This window comes from Falco punctatus (assembly GCF_963210335.1).
Source record: "Falco punctatus genome assembly, chromosome: 9".
In the NCBI taxonomy this organism is placed as follows: Eukaryota; Metazoa; Chordata; class Aves; order Falconiformes; family Falconidae; genus Falco; species Falco punctatus.
This window is the reverse complement of record NC_137589.1, coordinates 43,428,148-43,455,521: the sequence shown is the minus strand read 5'-3', so window position 1 is coordinate 43,455,521 and position 27,374 is coordinate 43,428,148. Positions and strand designations below refer to the sequence as shown.

Below are 27,374 nucleotides of genomic sequence, written 5' to 3'. Positions count from 1 at the left end.
TGAGGATTACCTCCCAGTGAGATGGTCAATACATTGATTATAGTCACTGCAAGGACATGTAAAACTGAACTGTACTTGCCCACCCAAGTACTCCATAGAGAAAAAATATTTTCTCAGAAAATGTGTGACAGGATTTGTTAATTATCTGCCACATCACTGACTAGACCATGACAATAAAATCGAGTTTTAAATATTTGGGGGTAACTGAAATCTACGCTTTGTGTTAGAAGTCACCAGTATTGGTACCCTTTTCAGCTGACTTACTAATGTGAACTGAAAAATATCCATACACAAGTCAGAGTACAGAAAAGAGCAAAAGCATTAGATGTTCTGGTACAATGTGGAGGACAACTACTATGTCATTGCATACTCCTTGCCTGTGGCCAAACCACAAGCAGCACTGATCTTTTACTCCTGTTAGTCCTAATTGACCAACAATTACAAGTCAGACCTTAAAATATCATGATCTTGTCTAGAACTCAAAACTATTTTTTTTTCTTTTTTTTTTTTTCCTTTCTGGTCTCTGAGTGATAAGCATAAGCCTGTGCTGCTTTCAATTTTTCTCCCATTTTAAGAGGGTCAAAAACTCTCTTCTTTAATATAAGCTGTGATTCTCATTGAATTACTCAACTTCAAGACCAAGGAATACACTACGACAGAATTTCTCAAGGTTAATGTTATATATGCGTGAGTTATCTACACTTACTGAAGTTACCTCAGCTTCCATTTTATTTGAGCATGGTGATGTGGCACAGATTTTTTTAAAAACATTTATTTACTTAATTATTTGTGATTCAGATAGATTTTTTAAAACACAATCTAAGACCATAAGCTCAAGTGTTATGTCATACCTGCACTCATTTCTTCCCAGCATTTTCCTCCTTTTTACTAAGCTTTGTATTGGTATCAGCATTGATCCATCTTGCTGCTCTTCTAAATCTACCTTTTCATTTACTGAACTTTGCTCTTCTCTCACTGAAGTTATTACATGACAAATGAATGCCACATAGATTGACATCTTGAATTCCACGTGGAATTCGGTCCAGCCACAATTTACTGTTAAGTCCATATATGTACCTACCTTAAAAAACAAACAAACAAACTATCATTCATATCATGACCTTACTACAAGGTATGTCAGTGAAAGCAAGGATGGATAGCTGCTTTTTCACTGTCATCTGTTGCATCAGCGTCTTGAGAAGCTTTCTTCAGACAGCAGTTAAAATTCTGCATCTATCTACTGAGAAGTTTCTTGTTTCTCCTCCAGAGCAGCTGGCACTTTTCTCTGCACATGACAAGGTACTGGACAAGACATGTAATACACAAGGTGAGTCTATACAAGAAGCAGCATTGATACACTCCAGCAAGTTTCAATCAGCTCATTTTTGGTCAAGGTTCTGCAATGCAGATTTTAGTTAGCTGGAAAAGGAAGGCAGGCAGGCAGGAAAAGGAAGAAGTTTTTTTTCCTTTCCCTAAATCACAGAAAGATTTCAGACAAATGCTTTAGTTTGTCCAAGGACAGAACAAGCACATGCTAGGGCACATTTTGTGCAAGTATCATCTTAGATCCATGTAAGTGAAAATAAAAAAAGACCCTATAATATTTATGTATAAGCCAGGAGTTTCAAGCTGATATGCAAACTCGGATGAGAAGAACATGGGACTTCCAGGCAAATAAGCAAACTACCACATAAAAACAATCTGAAAAAAGAAGTTTCACAGATATATGACATGCGCCTGATGCAAAATCTAGAAGCAGTTATTTGGTGTACATACCAGAGGTACATTAGGGTTCTGTTTATATGCAGGTCAGCACACAGAGTAGTGCATGGAATACTATGACAGACCAGGGAGTGGGGAGGTGGGGGCAGGTCTAATGAGGAAGAGGAGTTATAACCCAGCCAAATACCCTCCTAAAATGAGATCCCAACAGTGCTTTCTGAACCAGCAGGAAGACAAATGCTGAAGTTTCATTTTCAAGGATGCTTAGATCTAGGAGCAGTGCATGCATAAACTACATCTGCTCCCAGAGTAGTGCAGGCAGTGGCAGAAGTCACAGAATCCTCCTAAGAGCTGGACTAAGACAGGTTCTTCATAGCCATGCACCAAGCTGAAGGAAACCAACTGGTCCCACAGCCCAGACCTAAGGGGGACGAGGTTAATACTAAACCACACACTGTGGCGGAGGTAACTACAAAAACTGGAGTGAAGAAAGGGGTCTGGTAAAGCAGGACACACAGGTGGCATTTGTACACAAAGGGCCTCTCTATCAGACAATTCCTGATGCCAGTGATCAAACAGAGGCAGTTTTCTTTGGGTGATGGTTACAAGCAGATCTATGCAGTAACAATAAACTATCCCTTTGCAGGAGCTAATATTTTCATATCCTTATCCTGTCACTGGATTATTTTTTTTCCAGCTGAGATTTAAATATCACATATGATTAAGCTTTCATCTCTGATCAAAAAATAATTCTATCTGTTTCCACAATAAAGACACATACAAATGCTGCTTTGGGAAAAGATTAAAAGTGTAGAAACTTTTGTGTCTCTTGGACTTTTAAATAGGTATTGTGTTAACTTCACTCTCAGATTGTGACTTCAGTACTTGCAACACAATCAAATCCAACACTCAGATTCAAATTTATCTTATCCACTGAAGTGTTACCAGAAAGAAGGTTGAGGTCTTGTATGTATTGCACCACATACTACATTCCTGAACCCTAAAGAGATCCGAATAGAACAATAAGACAAAACTACATATTCACAGCAGCATGTTCTCTCCATTAAATATGGATAGGGAAATAGTATGGCTTAAATCAGTGATGTGAAGCACAGAAAAGAACAGGCAAAGGGCAGCGAGAAGTAACTGATGTGGAAGCCCACCAGGAGATAGCAGTTATTTGCCCTTTACCACAGCTTCATTTTTAATGTTGATGTTAGTATCTGTCACCAGAATGGGATAAGCCAGTATATTCAAACTATATGAAGACCGTATTTGCTGGTAAAGCTCTTGATTTGAAGTTAATTTGTTAATGCAGCAAAACACATTGTTTCTAAAAGGTCAGTAGGGGAAGCTGTGTTGGAATATCAACTTAATTTCCTGTGCTGTAAGGATGAACGGGTACAAACCAGCACATGGCTACATTGCTAAAAGCTGCTAAATTGCTATTCTAGGTGTGTTCCTAAATGTATATGCCATAGTTTTTTCTATGAAGGGAAGAAATGTCTAAATTAGCACTTTCTTACCAGTAGCTGTTTATCACCATACCTTTTTACTCTAGATATTTTAATTGTCTTGTTCTAAATATTTCTAAGCAACAAGACAGAAAATTTGCAGAAAGCCAATTTTATGACTGCAGATCTGGCACTGTTTTACTAATTATCAGGCAAGTGATTTTAAGCTATGAGATGCTGGAGAAAGAAAAAAACATCTTACATTCACTTTTACACTGTAGAAATACTATTTAAAAATTATATATCCCACATCTCAAAGTAGCTATTATGTATCCAAGGAAATTGCACAATACAGTTATTTGGGTTTTTTATACTACAGAAAACATTACAAAAAGCACATTTTCTCAAATTAATTGTGGACATTTGTTGAGATTTTTTTGAAAGTGGCATTCAAAACAAAGCCTTTATGAATAAATTAGAGGCACTGCTTCATGTGCAGCAACAAGTGCAACTAGAAAAATGCAGAAAGGAAACACAAGTAGGTGGAAACTGGTTTGCCAGTACTTACAGAAAGAAGTGTTTCTCTTGCTCAAAAAGTAGTGAGACGTGTTTCTAATACATTTCCAAAACAAAGCTTTCCACATGAATATCTTACTTCCTTCAGAAATTGAGGACTGGTTTAAAAACTGCTAGTGTGTCTTAAAGACAATTAGACAAAGGAGAGAGATGCACTGTCCTGAATGTACCCATGCTCAAACACATGATGCTGCAAAAGATCTGAACTGCTGACTTTGGAAGAATATGCTGGACCTCAACTGAACACCCAATAATAAAAAAAACCCAAAAACAAACTAAACAACAACCAAAGCAAAACAAACCCAAAAAACCTGGGGAGAAAATAACAACACTGGAAAATGTATGGTACCTAAAAAGATTCAGTACAGAAAGCAGACGGAATCTATGAGGCAGCTGTTTTATTATCCATCCAGATCCCTGCACAGCACACACACTACTTTTTACATACTCCCATATGTACAGCTCACAAACTGGGATGACAAGAACAGTGTATGCTTTACAGCATATATTTTTAATTTACACTCTGAAATATTTCAACAGAAATCTGCTGGGTCCTGTGATAAAAATAATTTTCAAGTTTTAAGGGACGCCTCATTCTTCAAGCCATATTTGTAGATTGGGAAGGTAGAATGAATCTGGCAAAAACGTAGCAAGGGCTATAGCTCTGCCAAGAATTTACAAAAGGGGCAGAGAATGCCACAATTAAACACTCTGATTAGTTTAATGGAAAAAACAAGGACTATCTTCTTACCTTTCTTACCAGGAATCTTCCATTACACAACAGAGAGGTAGACAGTAAGAGGAGAAAATGAAAGGTAGGTGCCTACAAGGTCCTGTTTTCCCTAATACCAAATAAGGATCTTTATTGCAAGCATCTGAGTCATATCTGGTGTCATGGGATACTGCCAAAGATGCACAGTTCTATCCCAAAGCCACTGAGAGGAAACGCACTTTTTACTACAGGGGAAGAAAGGGTTTTTTTGAAAGTCTGCCCTTGCTTCCTCTCTCTCCTGGCTGAGACAAACTGTGTCCTTCCTAATCAAGGGTAAAAAAAATTTTATAGTGCATCTAGACCCAGGGCACTGATAACTCATCCTCATTTGGCAGCACTGGTCATGTCTGTTTATTAATCTCCTACTGTGCCCACAATCCCAGAATAGCTAACTTTTACAAATATTACATATTATAATGTACAACATACCACAGTTTGCTTTACATCTAGGACTTACACAGTACTAACCAGATGTAGATCTCTCCTAAAACCAAGAAGTAAATCAAGAGCATGGTATCAGGATCATGTATATCTTGCCAAGTTAAAAGGTTCCACCAGGATGAAGCAAATAGGCCTCTTGGTGTGTCTTATCACTTGCTTGATATGGAAAGGTGCCAGGGACAGAAAATCCTAAAACCATAGGTTGCACTACTATGGCTTATTATTCTTTATAAACGATACTATTCTAAAAACACATAACTTAAATAATAAACCCCTTGGCTGTAGAATTTAATGATAATTTGTTTCTTTTGTCTGTAATGACAGAAAAAAGGAAGAATATTGAGAATTAGATGGATATATTTTTCTATGTGTGCAGCAAGTGTTGAGCAGACACACATACTCCGGCCAAGCCCCATAGCAGCATGTGTTCTTACATGATGTTGATGGGAGGATATTATGTAGTAGTGGGTAGCTTGTAATGGTATCTACGGTTTAAAGACCTGTCAAGAATTCTGATTACTTCCTAGCTCCAGTGACAGGAAAATTCATATACTATGCAAACAAGCAGTACAAAACCCACAAAAGACTATACCAATACTATTGGAGATTGTAACCACTTAGTTCTTCTATCTCACTTCTTATCTGCTGTGCAGTTTAAAATAAACCCTGACCTCCTTCATCTATATGTGCATTCAGTTCTTCTAAGACACTGTAAAAAAACACCACCTTCCCTAACTATTAAACTGATATTATAGAATACTTTGCAGTTTGAAGACTCTTGACATTTTCCAAAGGAGATGACTGTCTACAGCCTCTCATTTCCCTGGCACGGATCCCAGGTGCCTGCAGACCACAGTTTGAAAACCCCTGTACGTTAAGCTCTGTGTAGTAGTTATCTCTTCCCGCAGGAAACAGAGGCCTACAGAACACAAAATATTTAATTCAATCTAGAGCAGTTCTGGTTCAGAAGTGCCTCACACGTTTTGTTTCCTGTTTTGTTTATATGTAGTGAGGCCTTGGATGACTCAGAAGCCCACCGCAGCCAGGCAGCCACGTCAGCCAGGAGCAGGCTGGCACTGCCTCAGTGCTGCTTTAACTGCTCCGCTCTGTCTGGAGTGCTTTCACATGAGTGCTCCTCGCTGAGCCTTCCTTTTGCAATTGGCTTCAGCAATCAATGCCGTTTGGGTAAGAGGGCAATTTGCAATGATTCACTAGCCTAAATGCATGCACCATTGTTTTTGGTCTGAGAAAGTATCAGAGAAAAACCAAAGAAATTTTCACTTACAGAATGGACTTCAAGTAAATTTGAGATACTCACTTTTACATAAACCACTGCAGCCCATCTAACCTGCCCTCCTTGTCCTTAGAGCAACCACTGGTAACTTAGTACCATTTTTTGTTTTTTCTTTGACATTTTGTCACCTCTTTTGCACCTAACCTTTTGCACTGGATTTTTTGTGGACCCTGCAGTAACAGCAGAATCCTGCATTCACAATATCCATGCCTCAATCCTAGATGGGTAACTCAGTAAACACACAGGTTCATGGTACTAAGGCATGTCTAACACCCAGAAAACAACATATCCTATGGACTCTACACTGCATAATACACTGTAGCCTGAAAGCATACCTTTCATTTGTACAGAAAGAGAATAAAATCGTGCTTGTCTGTTACGTTACCACATGATGAAAGGACCATGAAAGAAAAGTCCCTTAACTCATTGAACCATGCCCTTTCTAGATTACTAGCAAAACAGCAAGGAAGTTTTAGTTTGGCTTTTTTCAGAGGAGGCTTTCAGAGAGAATCTCATTGAGATTACGTTCTAATTTCCAAAGGACTCCTACCAAAAGCAGGTATATTTTGCAGTGGCTTGTTTTCATTCTTTCTATTTCTCAACATAAATGCATGGAAAGACACGTTGCAAAAAATCCCAGACCCCAGGAATATATTTATCCCCATGTGTTAAAGTCTATCCATCTACTATCTCAGCAGAGTTTAAAATCACAGCTAATAGGTTAACAACTGTTTTTCTTCTGCTTCAGATGAAGAATATCAGAAAGCTGGGGGAATATTTGGCTTCCCAATTTGTACTGACTGCTCACTGCTACCTGCAATGTCTGTTTGACAGGACTGACATTTTGTACCGCTGTGAGATGGGAAAACGTGTGACATTTTTATTCATGGTGGCGTACGCCCTTGTAATGATCAGCCCTGGTCGATGTGCTTACTGCAGCAGCCCCGAGCCCTCGGAGAACAAACAAGAACCGAAGGTGCCAGCAGTTTGGCTGCCTTATTAAACACCACCAGGATTCTAACGAAGAGCAACTGCTGGAAAATCTCACTGTCAAATCCTCAAGGACATTGTCAACATGGAACTAACTACATATATTTTTCATTTAAAACGCTGGAAAATCCAGCAATGCAATATTAAATATAAAGAAAAAAGCCACACTATTTTGTGTGTGTTTTCTTTTTTAACTGGTCACTTTGTCAGCTTTACATCGGGCTTTCTGTGGGCCTCATACTGGAATTCAAATCAAGGAGATCATGCAACCCACAAGATTCAAAAGGCTGGAAAGTGGACATATGCCTTATTATCTTTTAACAGCCATTCCTCTCTAGCAAGCAGAATACTTGTACAGAGGGAAAAAAGAAAAAAAGAAAGGAGATGGTCTCTCATTTAATTTAAGGAGTTTTATGAACAGCAATGACTATATGCTTCCCTCAGCTTCATCATTCACCGAGGAATTCTGCATAATCATGGGGATACTCCTCCGCACAAACACAAAAGTACATGGCCCCTCTATCTGTAGCATGGCACTCCACAACCGTTTACTTGGTATTAATCAGTCTAGCTCTGGCAAATCCAAAAAATGCCTGGCCAAACAAGCACTCACAGTGGGGTTAGCAGTTAGAAGAATCAGATGTTTCACATTCTCTCTCCCTTTAATCTTCTAGTTTAATCCAGGGGCCCAGAGGTCAACTCAGACTGTTCTGGCCTTACTGCACGTATCAACTTCATAAGTAATACATAAGAAGCTTCTGGATGCTGATCTACATTGATAGACTAAGCAAGTCATCCATAAGGCCCTCTGAGCTTTTCTCAAGTTGTCAATCTAGGTGATTTGGTTAGCCTTGCATGTACTGATGTATTTATTTTATATGCATGTTTTATTTATAAAGCTCAATTCTTCCTCCACATGCCAGCAGTGATGGACCAAGATACTCTCTACAAGATATTTATGGGTTCCTCAACGTAACAGGACTAACAAGGAAATTCTGCAGACATGTTACAGCTGCTATTGCTTGTCACAGAGCCTTAGGAGGTCGGCTCAACCTCAGTATTTTCTTCATATATCCAAGCGTTATGGCATCTGACTTTCATGCACCCAGGGCAGCAAATTTATTCCGAACATCCCTATTTAAGAAGCACTTGAAATGCCAAGACAGTTGGAAAACACTAAAAGACACAGTCCAGAATATGCTTTTTTGTGGATGAACACATCTGCTGATGCAGGACCAGAGCCACATCATCTTACTGCAAAGCATAAATTCCTACATAGCTACATACATACTACATCACTGTAGTAGCTGAAGAAGACATAGCTGTCTGCTTGTTCATTAGAAAATACTGGCAAGTGAGTGCACGAGAGGCATAACCTTTGGCTATGCTCTGCAGGTGGTGTACATCTTCCTAAAGGGAGCGCCAGGTCTCACTTGTCAAATATTTACACGCATGACAAGAGTGCAAGCCTTTTAGTTAGATAACTACTATCCCATGGATTGCCATTTCCGCAGATCTTGCACACCACAAAGCAGAATTTCAATCAAATGAATTATTTACTTGTCTGTTGACATTGTTTCTATTCCCCTGTTTAAGAACACTGTCCCCTAAAAACCTGATGGGACATTTGATTAGTCTCAAGTAGATATTAGGTGGACAAGTGCTTCTGGGCCAATACATTTGCTTTTCTTGCAAGGAGACTTTTACTGAGCAACGATGAATTCCTTTTTGGAAGGAAAAGTCAAAGAAAGGAGTGAGAAGACATGAGGTTAGAAAATATGCTTTCTGGAAACAAAATAATTTTAAAGAACTAGGCTTACACTTTCGCTAAATCCATAAAGAATCAAGTGGAGAGAAGGAGGAAATTCCATGTGGCTCATCAGTGGGGAAGATTGGAATGGAAGCTCATTTTCTTAATGAAGGTACCTCTATTGTCAGAACAGTTCAGAGTGGCAAGAAAAGGAGGCTGGCTTTGCAGCCATAGCATTGAGTTGCAGGAATATTAGAAAATGAACTTATTTTCCCCTTTCCCCTTTGGTTTCAACCTCAGTGCCACACAATGCCTGCTGTGATCCAGGGGAATCTGCTATTGTTCTGATGCACCTGGGTGTGAAGGGAGTCACAGGATTCGGCAAAGGAGCCTTCCTCCTTTCCTAACATCATCTTTTTAACCCTGGAGATAATCCCTCCCTCTGCTGCCTCTGGCCTCAGCGATCCAGTTTTGCGTTTCTGGAATGTAGCTGGTTGGTTTTCTTGCCATCTTCCCCCTGACCTCTTAATGCTGTTCAATCTTCCTGAAGAAGAAACCTGCCCTACCAAGTAGAGTTGTTTGTTCTGCATGTCTAAATGCAGATCAGGAATGGAAAAAATGAACACGTTCATTTACAGCAAATTATCAAAACAGCAAATAGGATGGTAATTTCCATTTTATGGCCTGCGAAAGTTTAACAGCAGTTAAGAATCAGCTGGGAAGAGAACTTGGACAGGACAAATCTTTTCACAGTCAGGTAAGCTGCTTTAGTACATGAGTATATTTTCCATTTGTTTCAGTTATTTACACTAGCCCCCAGAATACTAATTCTCTCTAGTTTGCATCAAGAATAGGGTATGATTGACTCTCTTAAGTAAAGATACACTTGGTAGAGTCTTTTGTATTTTCTTAAGCTTTACCTTTTGGTACATAAATGGAATAAAATATTCTATTTGCTGGTAAATAAAAATAACCCACAGAAACATTAACACACCTAAGCTGACAAAAGACATTCTAATCATAACAGAAACAATTAGAAAGCTGAATGGAATGGCCAGCAGAACTTGCTTCTAATGAAACTATAACCTTTCCCCAAAAATGATGTTTCGGGCAGCTTATAATTTGTTGTTTAAGTTGTACTAGAATAGTGCTACTACAATAGTACTGACTGTGTGAAAGCTTCAGAGAGAGAACGTTCCTAAGTACAGATTAGTTTTTAAAGATTCTAGGCTCACCCCCTCGTGTGCTTGCACCACCTCTCAAAGACTGCCGGGAAGGCTGGCCAGAGGTAATGATCCTGTATGAACAAGGAGGCTCTTGTAGAGGCAGTCTGCAACGTTCCAGAGGAACGGCATGAAGGCTTGATTAGGGGTGGAGGGGTGGGAAGCAGTGTGGATAGAAGCAGAAGCTTCATTAGGACAAAGACTTGTTAAAAACAAGTATACTTTTGGAAAATAAAGTGCTCCCTTTACTTCTCAAGAAGAGGGCTGCAACTCTGCCAGACGCCAAGTGCTCCATCTGACCACAATCGCAGACCATAAAACAGCACAGGTTCCAAGGGAGCTGTATGAAAACACCCAGGACACACAACTGCAGTAGTTAAAGGGACCTGACAATGCCTCTGCTCACCTAAGCAAAGTCCCAAACCCTTAAAAATCATACAGCATTTCTTCTGTGGCTGTGGTACACAGCCACGGTAGGTGTTTATCATAGCCACAGCTGGTGTACTAGTGGCCTAATTGTTAAGCACTGTCTTCTGGAGGGAAAAGGCTTCTAAAATATCACATTCAGATATTAATCTACCCTTCTCCCTTAGCAAAGTCATCAATTCATACATCATAAGGGGTTCCTGTACTGTTTTGTTTCTTTTGCTTTAGATAACACAAAAATAAATACATATAAGAGAACTGAGAAAGCCTGCTGCTCATTAAAACCCCAGCAAGGTATTTTGGAGAGCTGCTTGTATTACTTGAAACAGCTATACAATCACCATCATTAAGGAGATGCCTGGATGCCTGCATTTCCCAGACTCTTTGATTTTTAGCTATAACATACATAACATGTACAAATATCACTTACCTGGATACTTGAATGAGGTATTTGAGACTTCTGTCTCAAAAAAACTTCAAAAAAATCAACACCCCCCCCCCCCCAAATACCTTATCAGGATAGTTCAATCTTGAAGAAAGAAAAGAAAAACTCTTGTTTGGGTTTTTTATTTTATTTTTGGAGGTTTCTTTTTGTTGTTTTTTTTTTTTTTGGGGTGGCGGCATAAAGGCAACTCTTAATTGTCCTGTTTGTTTAGGGTGTAGAGATAGTAAGAACTTTTCAAACAACATATTTCTGAAGCCAAACAAAATTGAACTGCAATACAGATCAATCAGTTAATGAAAAATCACAAAATGGAAAAGATCTAAGGCTGCTTAACATCATGCTCTGTGCCGCATCCTTACCACTGTAGCTTGCCACCACCACCAGTTCAGTGACGGAGGCTGAAATTTCTAGCAGTAACATAACTCAAGCACTGGTAATGCAAACTCAGAATCTGAAAAATACTACAAAAAGGTCTGTATTCAGACACTTGTTCTCCCTTATTTTGAACATAAAATTATAGGACTTATGAACAATCAAACAAACTAGAAATTCTGCAGCCATTAGGTGAAAATGAACATAATTAAAAAAAAACCCAAACCAACAACAAAAAAACCAAAGCAACAACCAAACAACATCCTCCACCCCACCAAACCACCAACCCAAACCAAACACATCCAGTATCGCAACCAACCTCAATGTGTGAGGCTGTGGGTCCTGCAAAAGAAGCCCCTAATAGCTGCTTGCTCAGACAAGGAATGCGTCCAAGATAGCCACAGTGACACACTGAAGTGTTTATTTTCCAAATGGCTAAAAGATGACAAAGATAAACATGTGCATCCTACCTAAAAATGGGAGTGTATACATGAAAGCAAAGGCCACAAACACCGGAGTCAGGTCACCTGTATCAGCTGTCCCACTCTGCCCTGTTCAACTGTTAGTGGGCTCACAGTGCTTGCCTCACTTGGCACCACTGGGAGGGATCCCAAGGACAGCTATGACAGTGGATGCCAGTAGCTGAACATGCAGCATGTGTTCTGATGATTTAATTAAGTTTTGGTGAGGTTTAAAGACAAAAAGCCAGAAGAACACAAGCAATAATAACACATTCAGAAAGGGTGTTCTCTGTAGCATTGTATCTTCTACTATAATTAACCTTACTTTTCCCCAAAACAGAGAGTATTCTTCAGTACTTCATACTATCAAACTGAATCTTTTTCTTGGCTTGAAAATTGTTCCCTCTTCTCCCCCCTCATTAAACTTCAGTTGCCTGTATTGCTCTTGCTACTTGTTGAGTACAGCTGTATTGCCTCAGAGTCCATAATGATAGTTCCTTGTATTTGGTTGATCTGAGGGTCAACGTTAAAGGTACACCCCGAGTAAGCCAAAAAGCATGCAAAGTCAAACTGGAGAAATAGCTGTGGTCACACCCTTCCACTTTGGTCTTCTCACATAGTCTTACTAAGAACACCTTGCTTAAATCTTTACTGCATTGCCCTAGGTTATCTGGCTAAAATCCTTTCTGCAATGAAGCAGAGCTTTCCCACAATGTCTTCGTATGACAGAAACCGCTGCTAGAACAATCCCATAATAAACAACCCTCTCAAACAATGCCTGATAACCACTCACCAAAATGAGTTACACCACTACAGAATCTCACACAGTTAGATAATTGCTGCTAAATTTCTGAAAACAATCAGCCGAGGTGCTATAAATTCAAAGACATTTCAAGTTATTTTACGGATATTTTTTTGTAACCAACAACCGCAGATACACAACTGTATTTGGAAAAGCCAGAAACTACCTCACTATAGGGTGAGAGATAACGAGTTAAAATTAAAGGTTGCTGCTGGCTTGCTAGCCCATCCCCCTTTAGCTAATCTGTCATGTAATGAAGAGAAGCACCTAGCATAGGACAGCTAGCTGCCGGCTCACTTACAGCGAGCTGATTAAGAATGTTCAACCAACAGCAGACTGCAGACCTTTCCAACGAAAATAAATAGACTGTATGCAAATGTGTTTGTCACTTTGACAGCATGTCTCAATTAAAGCATCTCGCTGCTGTTGGTAGGCTCTCTCACTGCAGTGGTATGGACGAGGCTTACTGCATTACTGATACACAGGGCTTGACCCTAATCCGCATGCATGCATTTTAAAAAAGTCTGCCTTTGCCATATACACTAGCATAATACTAGGAGACATAGAAAGCAAGTGACAATGAGAAAAAAGCCTCTTTCATCCTCTTCAGTTTATAAGAGCTGTGAATGCACAAACAGCCCTTATTTCAGAGTTCTTGTGGCTTTTTAATTGTTCCCACCTACTGTATTCTAGACAGAGTTAAAAGTGACACTAAAATCTCTCCCTTTAATCACTAGTTTAGAAGCCATCTCCCATATAAACAGTAAACGTTGTTGATTTTTTCCTCCCCAAAGCCTTAGTTTATATTTCATAAATCTGAACACCTTTTCCTTCTGAATGAAAGTATGATTTAATTTTCATTTCGGCATGGGGCTATCAGAAAAAAAGACCCGTGAAAGGACAAAGGCTGTAAGTGAGACAGCCCTACAACTGCTAAGTTAGATCATTTTTTGGAAACCAACATTTGTAATGTAATGACAGTAATAAGCATTTAGCATGTGAGCCTTTCACCACAGCCAGTGGTTCACTACAGCTGATGTGTGTTTCTTTTGACACAGAGAAAGTGATCATTAAAAAATTTGAAAGTGACCGTTAAAAAACCTCATGAATTGAAATTTGCACTTTCCACTCAGTTATATACATTCCTTAATCTACCAAAATGTTTGAACCATCCATCCTTCATAAAAATCTAAAGGAAAAAACTGAAAGTAGATTATCATATTATCTGGATTTCTTACTGCTTGAAATGAAATGTAACATTTTCCTGCTAGAGCTAGATGCCTACATTACTCCAGTAGCCCCAGTTCCTCCCGACTGTATTGGCACAGAAAGTGAAAAATAAATCACTACCACAAATAATTAATTGCAAGAGAATCTGTTTTAAAAAAAAGTCTCCAAGAACTTACATTTAGCACATTGGTGAAAGTTCTGAAAGAAATAAATCTAATTCTAAAACGATACAGACAACGTTGCTCTGAGCAATGATTACATCTCCTGTAGCCCTACATAATACCTAAACAGTCAATGCAGCTATACTGACTAGTTTCTATTAATAGATACTTCTCTAAAAATCTGGTTTGCTTCACATTCTACAATTCCCAATATTTTACAGGTATTTTTAAATTACACTATGTTTCCAGAGAAGAAACCAGATATTCATCTGTTTTCTGATCATAATACTGTAAAAAAAGATACAGAGAAAGAAAAGAGAACTGTGAACACAAATCATGTTATTTTTCGTGTCAGGCTACACTTAATAGGGAAACACTGGCAAACTGATAATACATACTGTATGCTTTTCCATGAAAATCACAGCAACTACAGCATTTGCTAAATGACTAGCTCTTAAAAAAACACACAACCAAACTCACTCTTTTGCAGACATATCAAAAGAAACATTGTAAGAATAACTAATGCGTATAGCTCAGTTGTCAATACTGAAATACAGAGTACACTAATAAGCTATTACTTGATTTTTCCATCTTAGTTCATCGCATTTAATTTTCAGAGAATGTTAAAATGCTTTAATAGTTGGATGTTCCATATTGACATTAATGATCTGGCTAGATAACAGAGGATATTTTACATTACACATCCTCCGTCCTGAGGGCTATAGCACTTTGCATGTTAAAAGAACAGCAAAATAGTTCATAGAATTGCTATAATAATTATGCTTCCACCCCATTCACTTAGAGTTTGTTTTTCTCAAAACCACTGTATGAACAAAAGGAATCAGTAAAATCCAGAAAAAGCAGGTTTTAGAATCCCATTTAAACAGATACAACAGATATAAATCTGTAATAACATAATTCAGCTACCAAAAAAACCCCCAGCACCCAAACACAATTGGCATGTTCATTATTGTGATCTTTCTCTGAACTATTTTTGCTGAGTCACACAATTTAAAGAAACCTAACATTAAAACATACCTGACCAAAATGTACTGTGATTGGTCTTCTGTCTTCTCGTAATTTAGGGTCCTTCTTCTCAACCAGTGGTGAAGGTGCTGTCCTTGGTAGAGATTCCTCTGGTGTTGCAGAACACCCATTCTCAGCAATGTCCTGTATGGTAGGAAAAGGTGAATAGCATGGCCAGGAACATTCTTGATTAAGGGTAAGGGACACAAAGGAGACACTAGAGGATAATGCTGACTAACAATTTTCATGTTGGGGGGGGAGGGGGGGGAACAACCAAAGTAAAGAAAAGAAAACATCATTAGAATAAAACATTTTGTTGCACTTTGTTCATCAGAGCTTGTATACAACCACTCTCTCCTCCTGACACCAATGTTGCATGTGAACAGATATGTTCAATAAAATGTCTGACTTAAACATGCAAAAGCCAGGAAATACACAGGGAGAAAAAACCCCATGGCTCGAAATTTCTATCCCAGGAACGAATTCATAGAATCATAGAATGCTTTGGGCTGGAAGGGACCTTAAAGATCACATAGCCACCCCACTGCCAGGGGCAGGGACCCCTCCCACCAGCCCAGGTTGCTCCCAGCCCTGTCCAACCTGGCCTGGAGCACTGCCAGGGATGGGGCACCCACAGCTGCTCTGGGCAGCCTGGGCCAGCGCCTCACCATCCTCACAGTGAAGAATCTGTTCCTAACATCTAATCTAAACCTACCCACTTTCAATTTAAAGCCATCCCCGTGTCCTATCACTACATGCCCTTGTAAAAAGTCCCTCTCTAGCTTCCTTGTAGCCTCCCTCTAGGTACTGGAAGGTGCTGTAAGGTCTCCCCAGAGCCTCCTCTTCTCCAGGCTGAACAACCCCAACTCTCCTAGCCTGTCTTCACAAAAGAAGACAGAAATTCAACCGAAACCTAGGAACAGGGCTACCCTGCTTTTTGTAAACTGAAATGAAAACTAATTCTATTTACATACTTCACAAAACAAGCTGTAGCAGAACAGTTACTTGTGGAAGTGGCATGGAGAGATGAAACTCACAGCTTAGTTAGCTTTGCGTTTTATCTTTGTGTCTGTCTATGCTGAAGATGCCTTCAGGAGATTGTATAAAACAAACTGCTGCCTAGCAGCATGCTTTGTTGTTTCACTTTGCTTTTGACATTAGTCCCCATCTTCAGAAGCGATGTGACCCATCAACCTAGGTTGGAAGACTTGGCAAGTGTATGTATGGTATATGTAACATGGGTTTTGAAAAAGACAAAGGCATGCAGACATAAGGAATCAGACAGGGAGAAGAGAGTTTGAAAGTCAGTTGAGAAACAGTCTGTAACGCAGTGGGCCCCAAACCTTACATCTCTTTGCAACAATGTAAAGGAAATAATGCTTGGTAAATATAGAGAGAAACCTGCACACACTGTATCTCTGCAAGACTGACCTAAGGTTGGCTGCTGACATAGACATTGCTTTGATTCACTGACCTTTGACATGCCCCCTCAAGTTTCCCTCTTGCTAAGGTACAATAATGAGACATGTAAGCTGATGGCCAATTAGAAATGGTTCTTTTGGACACAGACTGACCTAATGTGTTTAGGTCAAATGAAACAAAAAGCTGGATGGACTTTCTAAGGGGCTTTGTCTGCTCCACAGAGAAGCCGAGAGACCTTTTTAGATCCAGCTGGTAGAGCAGTGGTTCACCAATATGGGCATAAGGATCCTGGGGAAATTAACAACTTGTTAAAGTCAAACTAGGGAGAAAAAGTTTTTCTTCCCCCCACTCTCCAGCTGCACAATGCTATGCTGTCTTTAAAAAAATACAACGAAGTACACTGAATGAGTAACGAAGAATCCCAAAACAACTAGGGACAAGAAATGTAAGCTTCTATCAAACTCATACTTCAGCTCCAGAACAGCAACAAGCTACCAAGGGATCTGGTCAATTTTGGAATCATATAACCTATGGTAGCAAGGTTCTGAAATGTAACAACTTTCAATAAAACCTTTTATTTACATACTTCTCTACAGGTATATCCATATTAAATGTGCACCAAGCCTCAGACCTGTTATGTATATGCCATAAAGGTGTCTGGCGCATTCAAAGCCACCTGACCTGCACAGAATAGTGGATGCTCCCAGCTCCAGAGCTTTCAGAGTTCCACCTGGAGCTGTGGCTCCCACCAAGGCAATAGACAGCTGGGAATCAATGGAAAGCAAAGCATCTTCCAATCCAGGACGAATTTCCAGAAAAATGTAAAATGGATGCAAAAGTTTGGACATCAGCAGAATGGGAGGAGACAAAAAGACTCGGACAGATAAAGCCATTAAGCAAAACCCCATAAGACATGTAACAATCACTGCAAATCCTTGCAGCTTTTATTACTATAGATTTGCTGTACCTCTCCGATGATATAATTGCATAGAAAAGATAATGTGTTCCTAAAGCTTATTTCCACTGTGTTTGGTGTACACACTTCCAAAGAAACTGCAGCAGATTTCAGCCATTTTTTTTAAAGATTTACTTAATAAAATATGAGAATTAAATTATTTGATACTGTTAAGAGTTGGTCTAAAGAGAATGATATTGTCTCAACATTGCCAACAGAGACCTGGAGATGGAATGCGGTCCTCATGGACACCAAGACACAAAGACCCTGGGAAGGAGAACTGCATGGTACGAGGAGTGCTGTGCTGCTCCCTGCTACCTGGGACTGGAAGGAACAACTAGAATAAGGCCGCGTAACCGCTGTCCAGAAGATGGATCACAACCACTATTGTAGCAGCAAACCAGAAAACTTGAACTTCAGGTGAACTTTCTTCATTATAATATCATTATAATACAAAACCACACCTCCTGGTCTGAAGCCACCCGCCTCTAAGGCAAACCACACCTCGGGCACCCCTCTTTGGACATGCTGGTAACCTTGCTCGAGAAGGCGAGATGGGCAACAATCCATGGGCCAGAGGAGGAGCAAGGTGTGTTCCCTGGCATAAAAGATGGTTCCCTAGCGACCGAACTTGGGAGGTCTTCCCCACCAAGGATCACGATGATCAGAAGTACTGGTGGGACACTGCCTGGACCGGGGACCATAGGGACACCTTGGACTCGTGGTGGTAGCTATAATCCTCTTTCCTTTTTTACTTTACCTCTTCTTCCCTACCTGTCACTCTATTGCACACGCATTACAGGCAAACAAAAAAGTTGTGCTGTTTGATCAAAGCATAACCCCCTTGGTGTGGTTGCCTTGATTTTTTGCGCTTCGAGATCATAGTAAACAAACTATCACAAGTCCACTGAGTGGACCGTGACAGATACCTCTCTATTTTTTTCAAAATCACCAAAAGGCAGACAAATCAACAACACAGCTTCAGTCATCAAAGCAAAATTTGCTTCACAAAAGTTCATTTTATACCTTCAATTAAAAGACGTTTGAGCTAAATAAGCAGAGAAACCCGATTTTAAACTCCCCATATAAGGGCTCCAAGTAGCTTTAAAATGTTTAAATGTCAAAGTGTTTGGCAATCCTATAATTGGAAAGTAGACAACTCCTTCAAAGCAGTCTGTGACATACCTGCAGTACACTAACAGACTTTGAATGCAGTTATTCAGAAGTCAATGGGGAGTACAAGACAGAGAGAGAAATAAAACCACAAATAGGAAAACAGCACTCACCAATTCTGAACTTCAGCTTCAGAAAGGTATCAGAGCTCACAAAATGTCTACTGATAAAAGCAGTTCTTCAGCTTGAGAACTACAAATGACCAAGGAACTGCAGTGGGTCACAGGGCAGGCAGGCCTTAAAAAAGCAGTGCCCATTCCTACTAAAAGAAAAGCCAGGTAAAGCTGTGCGTCCCGGCCAAGCGTGAGGACGTACCAGCCAGAATGCTGTCTCGTGCTTCCACACTGCACTTGAGACCACTGCTTGTATTTCCACCCCAAGCTGTGCTGTGCAAGTGTACCAGCTTAGCGGGTGCTCACGAGCAGCTCTTTGTATTGCAGTGCAGGTGTAAGCCAGCAAGGCATTTCTGAGATAGCTCAAGTCATACATATTATTCAGGGTAACAGCAAAAAACATGAGACCTATCCCTCCCAAAAAACGGGAAAAAATGGAAGGTGATAAGTTGCTCATTACTGGAATAAACTCTCCAGAGTTTGCAAAAACCTAGCAATGTTTCAGTGACTTAATGAAAAGAAAGTGTAATTTAAGGGTATTATTGAAAACAGAAATACCTTTTGCCTGAGGAAAAAAGACACATTATAGATTACTGGGAAAAGAGAACGACAATGATCTAACACACTCCACAATTATCTCCGTATATAAACAGTGCTTCCCCTAAGAACTGTCTGTTCAGGTGAAATCTCTACTACCTATTTATTTTAAAGGAGGAACTCCAGAGAATGAGCAAGATATATATTTACAGATATGTAAAGTTCACCCTGTAAACTGATAAGGTCTTCTTCTCTTTAAATATGCATTAGTAATTTTTCTAGGGACCTTTTGCAATGGAATACAAATACTATTAGAAGAGCAAAACACATTCCAGAATGTCTAGGATTCTTCAGGTTATTTTATAATCCTCTAAATGAGTTGTTTCTAGCTGTACTGATAATAAAGCACTGACAATAGCCCATTGATAACAGACATTAACTAGAGACACACAGGGCTCTAGTAAGTAAAATTGTGTTGAATACATTAACGCCAAGTGCCCAACCATTTATACAAATTGTCTTATCCAGAAGCTTTCAGTAAGTTTCATTCTCCTTACTGAAAGTTGAGGATGGTACCATTCATATTCCTCCTTCTTCCTAATTCTATGTAGTTAAGCTTCAAACAAGCCAATAACGGAGTGACTTGACCACCACGGTCCATTTGTGAAATGGAAAAAGCAGCCTTTACAACAACAAAAAAAAAAAAAAAAAAAAGAAAAGAAAAGAAAAGAAAAAAAAGAAAGAAAAAGAAAGAAGTGCTGTATCAGATATAAAATAAAGCTATCATGCTGTATCTATTAACAATTATTTGCTATCACTCATAAGAATCCTCTGAAAACTATTTCTGTTGCTTTGAAATACTGTACCACAAATGAACAAGGGATGGAAACAGAGCCCCATTCAATCTCTACTATCATATTAAAGAAGGACCTTACACACACCACAGTGACCTCTCAACAGGTCAATCCTGCATTTCTCATTTGCAATTCAAACCCAAGACTGGAGCAGACCAAGGGCAAAATGGGCTCTTGATTATATTTAAGAGGTCACCATTGCTATGCAGAGTTGTAGGAAGCAGACCTCTAGTTTTATTGCATTTTTAAATTCTATCTTGTACAGAAGCTGCTCATATTTGGCAGTGAGAACTGGAAAAGGGATGTTTATATTTGACTTTTCCTTACCAGTGGCCTGCATACTTTTTGTATTAATAATGGAAAATAATACGTTAAAATGCAGTGGATAGTAAGTTTAGTTTAAAAATAACCTTAGGTTATCCTTAGAAGATGAAAGACTAGCATCCCCATTTTGGCAAAAATTAAGCATTTAATGATGCCAGAATTTCACACAGTTAACACCTGCACATACTAGTTAAGTAAACACATGAAAAATACAATGTTCTCATGTGAAAATTGGAGGATGAATTAATAGAATTGTCAACAGAGCAAAACAGATGTTTAGATTAAAAGTAATATGAGGGTGATCAAAACAATTTTTACTATTTTTATCACTTTATACAGAGCAATACCTCATTTCATAGTTATCTTCCTGTCTTGCATTCAAAATGGAGAAGAGGATGGGATAGAAAAGAATAGACTTAATGAAGAAAGGAGTAGTAGAGCAGTATGTGTCAACTACTTGTAGAAATCTTCTAAGCTCTTGGGAAAGCGTATGTTAAACAATCATGTTTAACCAACTTATAGAAATGCCACATAATAGGGAAGGGGAAACAAAATTGGGCCATTTATATCTAAACATTATGTGTGTTTTTTAAAAAGAATGCTTGCTGCTTAAAAGACTAGGAAGACAACAATAATAATGAAACAAAGCAATGAATGAACAAGACATTTCTCAGCCTTTTATACAAATGTCAAAGAATAGCATACAATTATATTACCATTTTAAATACATGAAAATAACCTGGTCATTTTACACAGTTCCAAATGCTTTAGAAATGCACACAAGGAGGCCAAACATTTTACTATTCATTAAGGTTATGTCCAGAAGTGAAACACATGGAATTACATAAAAAATTCCATATACAGGAAAACTGCTTCATGTTTCTAATATTATTCATATTATATCTAAAGTGATGACATATAAAATAGTAAGTGCAATAAAATAAAGTAGTATTAAAAGCATCTGAAGCAACTTTATCTTCCTCAAAAATCACTAGCAATCTGCTAAAGTATTTAGAGAGCAAACAGCATTCAGATTGTACACACAGTTAATTCCATCAGTTCATAACCCAGCTGCACAATATTCCCTTTATATTAACATTTTGTTGACACATTCAGGTAGATACCTGTTTGTGCCATGTGAATACATTTGCAGTGCTCTCTTAAGCTAGAGAATAAATTTACTGAGATAGCACAAATGAAAAAACCCCCAAAACTATTATGCTACAAATTGAATAAAAATTTCTGACTAAGAACTTGAGTTCTATTAGCAAGTTAGCTATCTCGTTTTCCCAAGAGTGTAAAAGCTCTCCTTCATTGAATAAATAGAATAGCTGAAATAAACCTAAGGCAGAGTTAACCATTCATTCATAAGGTATGTATCAATATGACCACACTCTGGCTTAAAAGGAGCAGTTAGTATTGGAGAACACATTCTTCAAACACAGTTCAGCATTCTTGGAATTGTATTGTTTACAAACAGAGACAGATTTGGAAAACAACAAACAGTTTGAGTCTTTTTTTCTGCAATAATTGGAATTTGAAATGAACACCAACTCTGATTTAATTCCTTTATGCCTAAACTTTGCAGTAGACACTCACAAAACATATAAATCCTCTTCCCGATAACAGACACTACACTATTTTTCCTGACTGAGTACTGTAGAAGTAATAACAATTTGCCATCAGCAAAAAGTTCACCGCCATTCCTGTAGGAAAGATCTCCCAGTTCACATAAAGTCCACTTCCACAATGCCCCAGCACAAAGGACAGGAAAGGGACCACTCCAAATAGAACACTCAATTTTCTGGCTTTTGTGGGTTTAAGTCAGAGCCTTTATGTATTTGAAGACAATTTTTTTGTGTCTGTGAATATTTATAATAGTGTGAAAAATCCAGGACAGCTGGTAATGCATTTTGAAGTGTGCTAACAACACTGTATCAAACAGCTTCCTATTGATCACATAATGCTTTTTGTGGCTAAGTAGTTCGTACGAGGTGCTTATACATTTTGAATAAGAACTTCAAGTACCTTTTGCTTCAAGCGGTTTTTCACTTCTTTTATTCCCATTTTTGCATGATCTTTTGCCTGCATGAAAAATTAATTTAAGTTAAAATCCCCTTCTATTTCCAGCAGTGACTAAGCTTGATTTCAGTGCATCAAGATTCACCTTCTCTAGTTACTAAAAATGGTAAGGAAAAGATTGTAACAGGATGCTGAAAAAATATTAAAACAAACAGAAAGCTAAAAAAAACCCCAACCAAACAAAAACCACCACCACAGACCCCCCCAACTTGCTGCAAAATATTTTTCTTATCTGTTTTGATGCATTAGACATCTTTCATCTTTTTACATTCCATACCATAGGTCTTCCCCTCTAAAAATCTATCTTTGCTAAAATTTAACCATCAACATCAATAGCAAGCCTGCAAACTTTTGCCTTGCAGTACTCTGGATGCCAGTTCTATTTAGCACAGCTAATCTCATCCTACTCATCTCTCTGATGCTGGAGAAAAATAGTAAGTTTGAATACTTATCTCAATGCTTTTTGAAGCATTATTTCCTAAAATCAAGCTTAAAAGAAATCCTTGCTTGTTTCTACCTTGTTTCATCTTGCACAATGAAACTGGCAGCCATACATGGTAACACAGTAACACACTAGCTGTTTGTTAACAGAATTGAAAACATTTTCATTTAAAGAATAGCTCAGTAAGTTGGGGCCTAAATAAGCAGGTATAAGAAATCTCTAGGGAAAATTAATTGACATTTAGAAAAGATGGAAACAATTTGGAAAATGAGAGGATTCCCTTATTTCGATGAAGCTGCAAGCAGAGAAACCTGAGGTAACAATGACTTCCAACAGAGTAATGATGAGATGGTAGAGCTGCTTAGCAGAGCATATAGGCACTGTTTCCCAGAAATAGTTCTATATAATAAATAGAATTTATCATCTATACTTTCAAAAGAAATCACAAGTTTCCCTTGTCCTTTGCACTTCAATTATGTTTAAATTTCAAAATGACTTTTCCACTTAAATTTGAAATTTAGATGAATGCATATTTTAAGTAATTTCACAAGACCAATAAAAATGAATATAAGACTTGAGTTTCATTTGAAAGGTTAAAACAGAATTGTAATTAGACTCTTATCTCAGTAGTAAGCCAGTACTTGATACTCACAAACTTATAGACAGTCTTCATGGCAGGGTTAGCCTTGGTCTTTACTGTATTTAAAATGGCTCCACTTCCTTTCTGTAATTACAGTAACAATAGAATAAATTTTATCAAAGCTTTTTAAAGCAAACAGCAATCTAAAATCCACCATTATTAACTTAAAATAACAAAGCATTAACTATGCTTATTAGCAGAGCTGAGTATTAAAACGGTAAATTTAAAGAAAAAGAACACAAGTAAAAATGTATTAAATCTTTCTCTGATTTTCCAGAGGAATCACACCCAACTCTGATTAATACCGTAGTTTTCAAAGGAAAAATGTAAAACAGTGTTCTATGACTGCTCCACTCACCACCAAGGCTGCCCTGTACATTGCATTAAAATCCTAAATAAGTTTAAGACAAAAGTATCCTAACAAAAACTCAAAGTACTGGGGCAGATAATTCTGTTTCAGGAAAGCCTGTACATTCAATCTGAAGAAGTAAAAATCTTTTATTTTCCTTTTCATGATCCCATAAAACTACTTAACAAAAGCATGCTGCCTTTTTAAAGATCTAAGTACTTGATAAAGGGATAAATTGAGGGAAAATGAAATTAACTACATTCATAAACATTAATTCTAGAAAAGCTGAATTGCATGTGGTGAACATAGTAAGAGTCATAAAACAATAGTAAATCAGACAGAATAAACTGTTAGTCTGGTTGGTATTTTATACAACACACAACTTTGACTATTGCTGTACAGTGCCTTATTTCATAAATACAGGGTATGGGTAAAATCCAAGGAATTAAACCTCAGATAATTTTCTGTTTTCTTATTTCAGTGCAAAATTTATTTCCAGAGATCAGACACAATCAGATGCAAACAGTTTTAAGATTTACTACTTCTGTTACAACATAACAATTAAAAAAAATTATAAACTGTTGAATTTAATTACATGTATTTTTATATTCACTCAGCCGTTCCCTTTTCTCATAATTTTAAATTTACTTGCCATCCTACATATGTATATATATTTATGTACATATATTTACCTACATGATGGGATTTTTTAAATTACTGTTATAAAATATGTTTAATTCAATATTATCAAGATAATACTGAGCACAGCATTTTGTGTAAGGAATATAATTGCATTCATAACCAGGACAGTAGGCAAATAGAATGCTGCAAAAAATTCTGTGAGAAAACAATTCAATCCTTCCTACTGACTCATACCCATAAAGCAGAAATATTTTACTTTTCAATACATTTCATGTATCAAAAGAGACTTCCAAAATCAGTTATTATTCTAAAATAACATTCTAAATATATTCTAAAATAATAACACATTAAAAATCTAAATACTTTTAGAGAGTAATTTATGCAACTACAGCACTAAACCAAAGAGATTGCACTTCACACCATTTAGCTTTATAAAGAGCTTTTTGGTGTGGCAATGTTCCCTTGTCTTTCCTCTTCTATTAAAAGGAAAGAAAACCCAAATTATTTGCTAAAATGACAATAATTTGTTTCCATCTGTCTCCAAGATATTAAAAGCAGGATTCAAAAACTTGAGAAATCCTATAGTAATTTTTAAGTGGGTTTTTTTTTTCTTCTATTCTTTCCTTCCTCTGAAGAGTGCATTAGTTTCTCACAACCAAACTCAAGTCGGTCACAGCTAAACACTGCAGCAAACAAGGTTAGCCTTGTTCATGAGGACAGAGGTTAACAGCCATACAGCGCTGTAAAATGGTCCAGTAAGAATCAGAATGTTTGTTGGAAGAATATTGTGTTCTTACCCTTACTGTAGAGAGCCACTGGTGGTACAGTTTGTCACTACCTAGAGAGAATCACAAAAACCAAACCGTAACTCTACCGAATAGAAAACAAGTTAGAAATGTGAAGTGTTAGCACTCAGCGGTTCTAGGAGCATGAACAGCACAGGAACAGAACAGAACAACCATTCTCTTCCTTGAATGGAAACACAACAAAAAACTGACAAGATATCTACAATTTATCTTTTACTTGCTAGGAGACTTCTGTATTTTATCTGGGTTGACTTTCAGACATTTGAGAACACTGAGATGTTTTTTTTGTAAGATCGTTAAAAGAAATTTGAGGTGGTTCTGGGTAAAGTCAAGGTTTTTCAGTATCCTCCATTGCAAGAACTCCGAGTTGTACTTTAGCCTTGTGGTAAAGCTGAGGTTTTGTAAACCTGAACAGACTTAATTCAAACTACAACACGTTATTCAAAGTTCTTGACAGATGAAAGAACAAAGACACTTCAGCTTACGGGTATCACTGAGCCTCAGTTATTTAAGTGAATAACCACAACAACCCATTACATCATGATGGCCCACAAACAGTAGGTCAAGAAGAGTGTCTGAAATTACTTTAAAATACTATATTCCTTACCTGCATACTCTCCCATATTTATCTCTTCTTCAAAAACATCACTGAAGCCCTCACCAGAGTTAAGAAGATCCAGACGGCCATCAATGAACTACATCAATGTTAAAAGACAGCATAAACAAATCAAGCATCCCATCCTTTATCTTTTCAGAAAGACTTTATTCTGCATTTTCTAGAATAACCTCAGTGTTCTTATCAGGAAGGAACTCTAAATAGAACAAATACACTAACAAAACTGGCAAAACATTTACCAATGCAAAGTAGTATGCTGCTTCACTAAAAAAACCAGCATTCACATGTTTTGTTTATACATACATGTTTTCAGCTTCCCTGAAGCAGTAATATCATGTTTAACAGTAATATGCTTTCTGTATGAAGTTTACAGCAGGTATATTTGGTCTAGGTATGCTCAGATCAAAACTGAGCACAGAGACACTAGAGGAAAAACCATACACCTCTTAAAATACAGAAATACTTAATCACCTGGATCTGAGAAAATCCAGCAAGCAGGAATTAAGGTGCTGCACTACATGAATTTTCCTCATTATGTGGCTGACACATCAAGGACTACAGGAACAGTCCTCAAAAAAACCAATTGTATTGTTAAGGAATCTGCTTCTACATTAGAGCAATTAAGCCAGTACCTGCTTAAAGAGCTGGAGCTGAATGGCATTCTGAAGAAACTGCCTCATGACAGCAGAACGATGGGACACAAATGTTTCTTCACAAAAAGTGATGGGTTCACCCTGTAGAGTTCAAAGCATTAAACACTGAAAAAGCTTTGTCTGAATCCATTTGAATCCCCTGTCTCCATTTTATCTACTTCCCTTCCAAAAGAAATAGATAAACACAGTAGGCCTTACACAACATTGAATAAACTGTAGTTTTTTTCCAGGTTTCAATCATTTGAGTGAGAAACAGGCTGGAAACGGGCAAATTGTGTATCATCAAAGTAAAACACATTTGCTTCATGCACATTTTGCTAATGCTGGTGAAACAACTTTCATCATCCAGAAAGGTAATTTTACTTAACGTCCCCCAAAATACGACAGTCATCTGAATTTTGTATATTCTGCTTCTCTGCCTCAGCAGACCTAGCCAGTTAACCTGCACAAATGAGTTAGGAATGTCTACTGTGTCCTCTCCACAGTTCAGGAAGATTAGACTTTTATGTACTGAATGAGTGAAATTTCCTTTTTTCACAACCTTGTTGGCAAAAGACAGAAATTGTTTTGCAGCTCTACTTTTATCTTACTTTAATGAGTTATGTTAATGCTGAAGTCTGC

The 27,374-nt window shown here is 38.0% G+C and overlaps 1 protein-coding gene across 4 annotated transcripts in view; it reads right to left on the bottom strand.

Annotated features, from left to right (window-relative positions):
* Positions 1 to 27,374, bottom strand: part of DENND1A (DENN domain containing 1A) — a 231,116-nt gene that overhangs the window by 22,588 nt on the left and 181,154 nt on the right. For all 4 annotated transcript variants that reach the window (XM_080402471.1, XM_080402472.1, XM_080402474.1 and 1 more), the window contains exons 14-19: positions 26,733 to 26,834; positions 26,092 to 26,179; positions 25,476 to 25,516; positions 23,700 to 23,771; positions 22,552 to 22,608; positions 15,158 to 15,289 (exon numbers count right to left, since the gene is read on the bottom strand). In XM_080402471.1, coding sequence (XP_080258597.1) covers positions 15,158 to 15,289; positions 22,552 to 22,608; positions 23,700 to 23,771; positions 25,476 to 25,516; positions 26,092 to 26,179; positions 26,733 to 26,834 — 492 coding nt within the window. The remainder of the gene's footprint in view (positions 1 to 15,157; positions 15,290 to 22,551; positions 22,609 to 23,699; positions 23,772 to 25,475; positions 25,517 to 26,091; positions 26,180 to 26,732; positions 26,835 to 27,374) is intronic.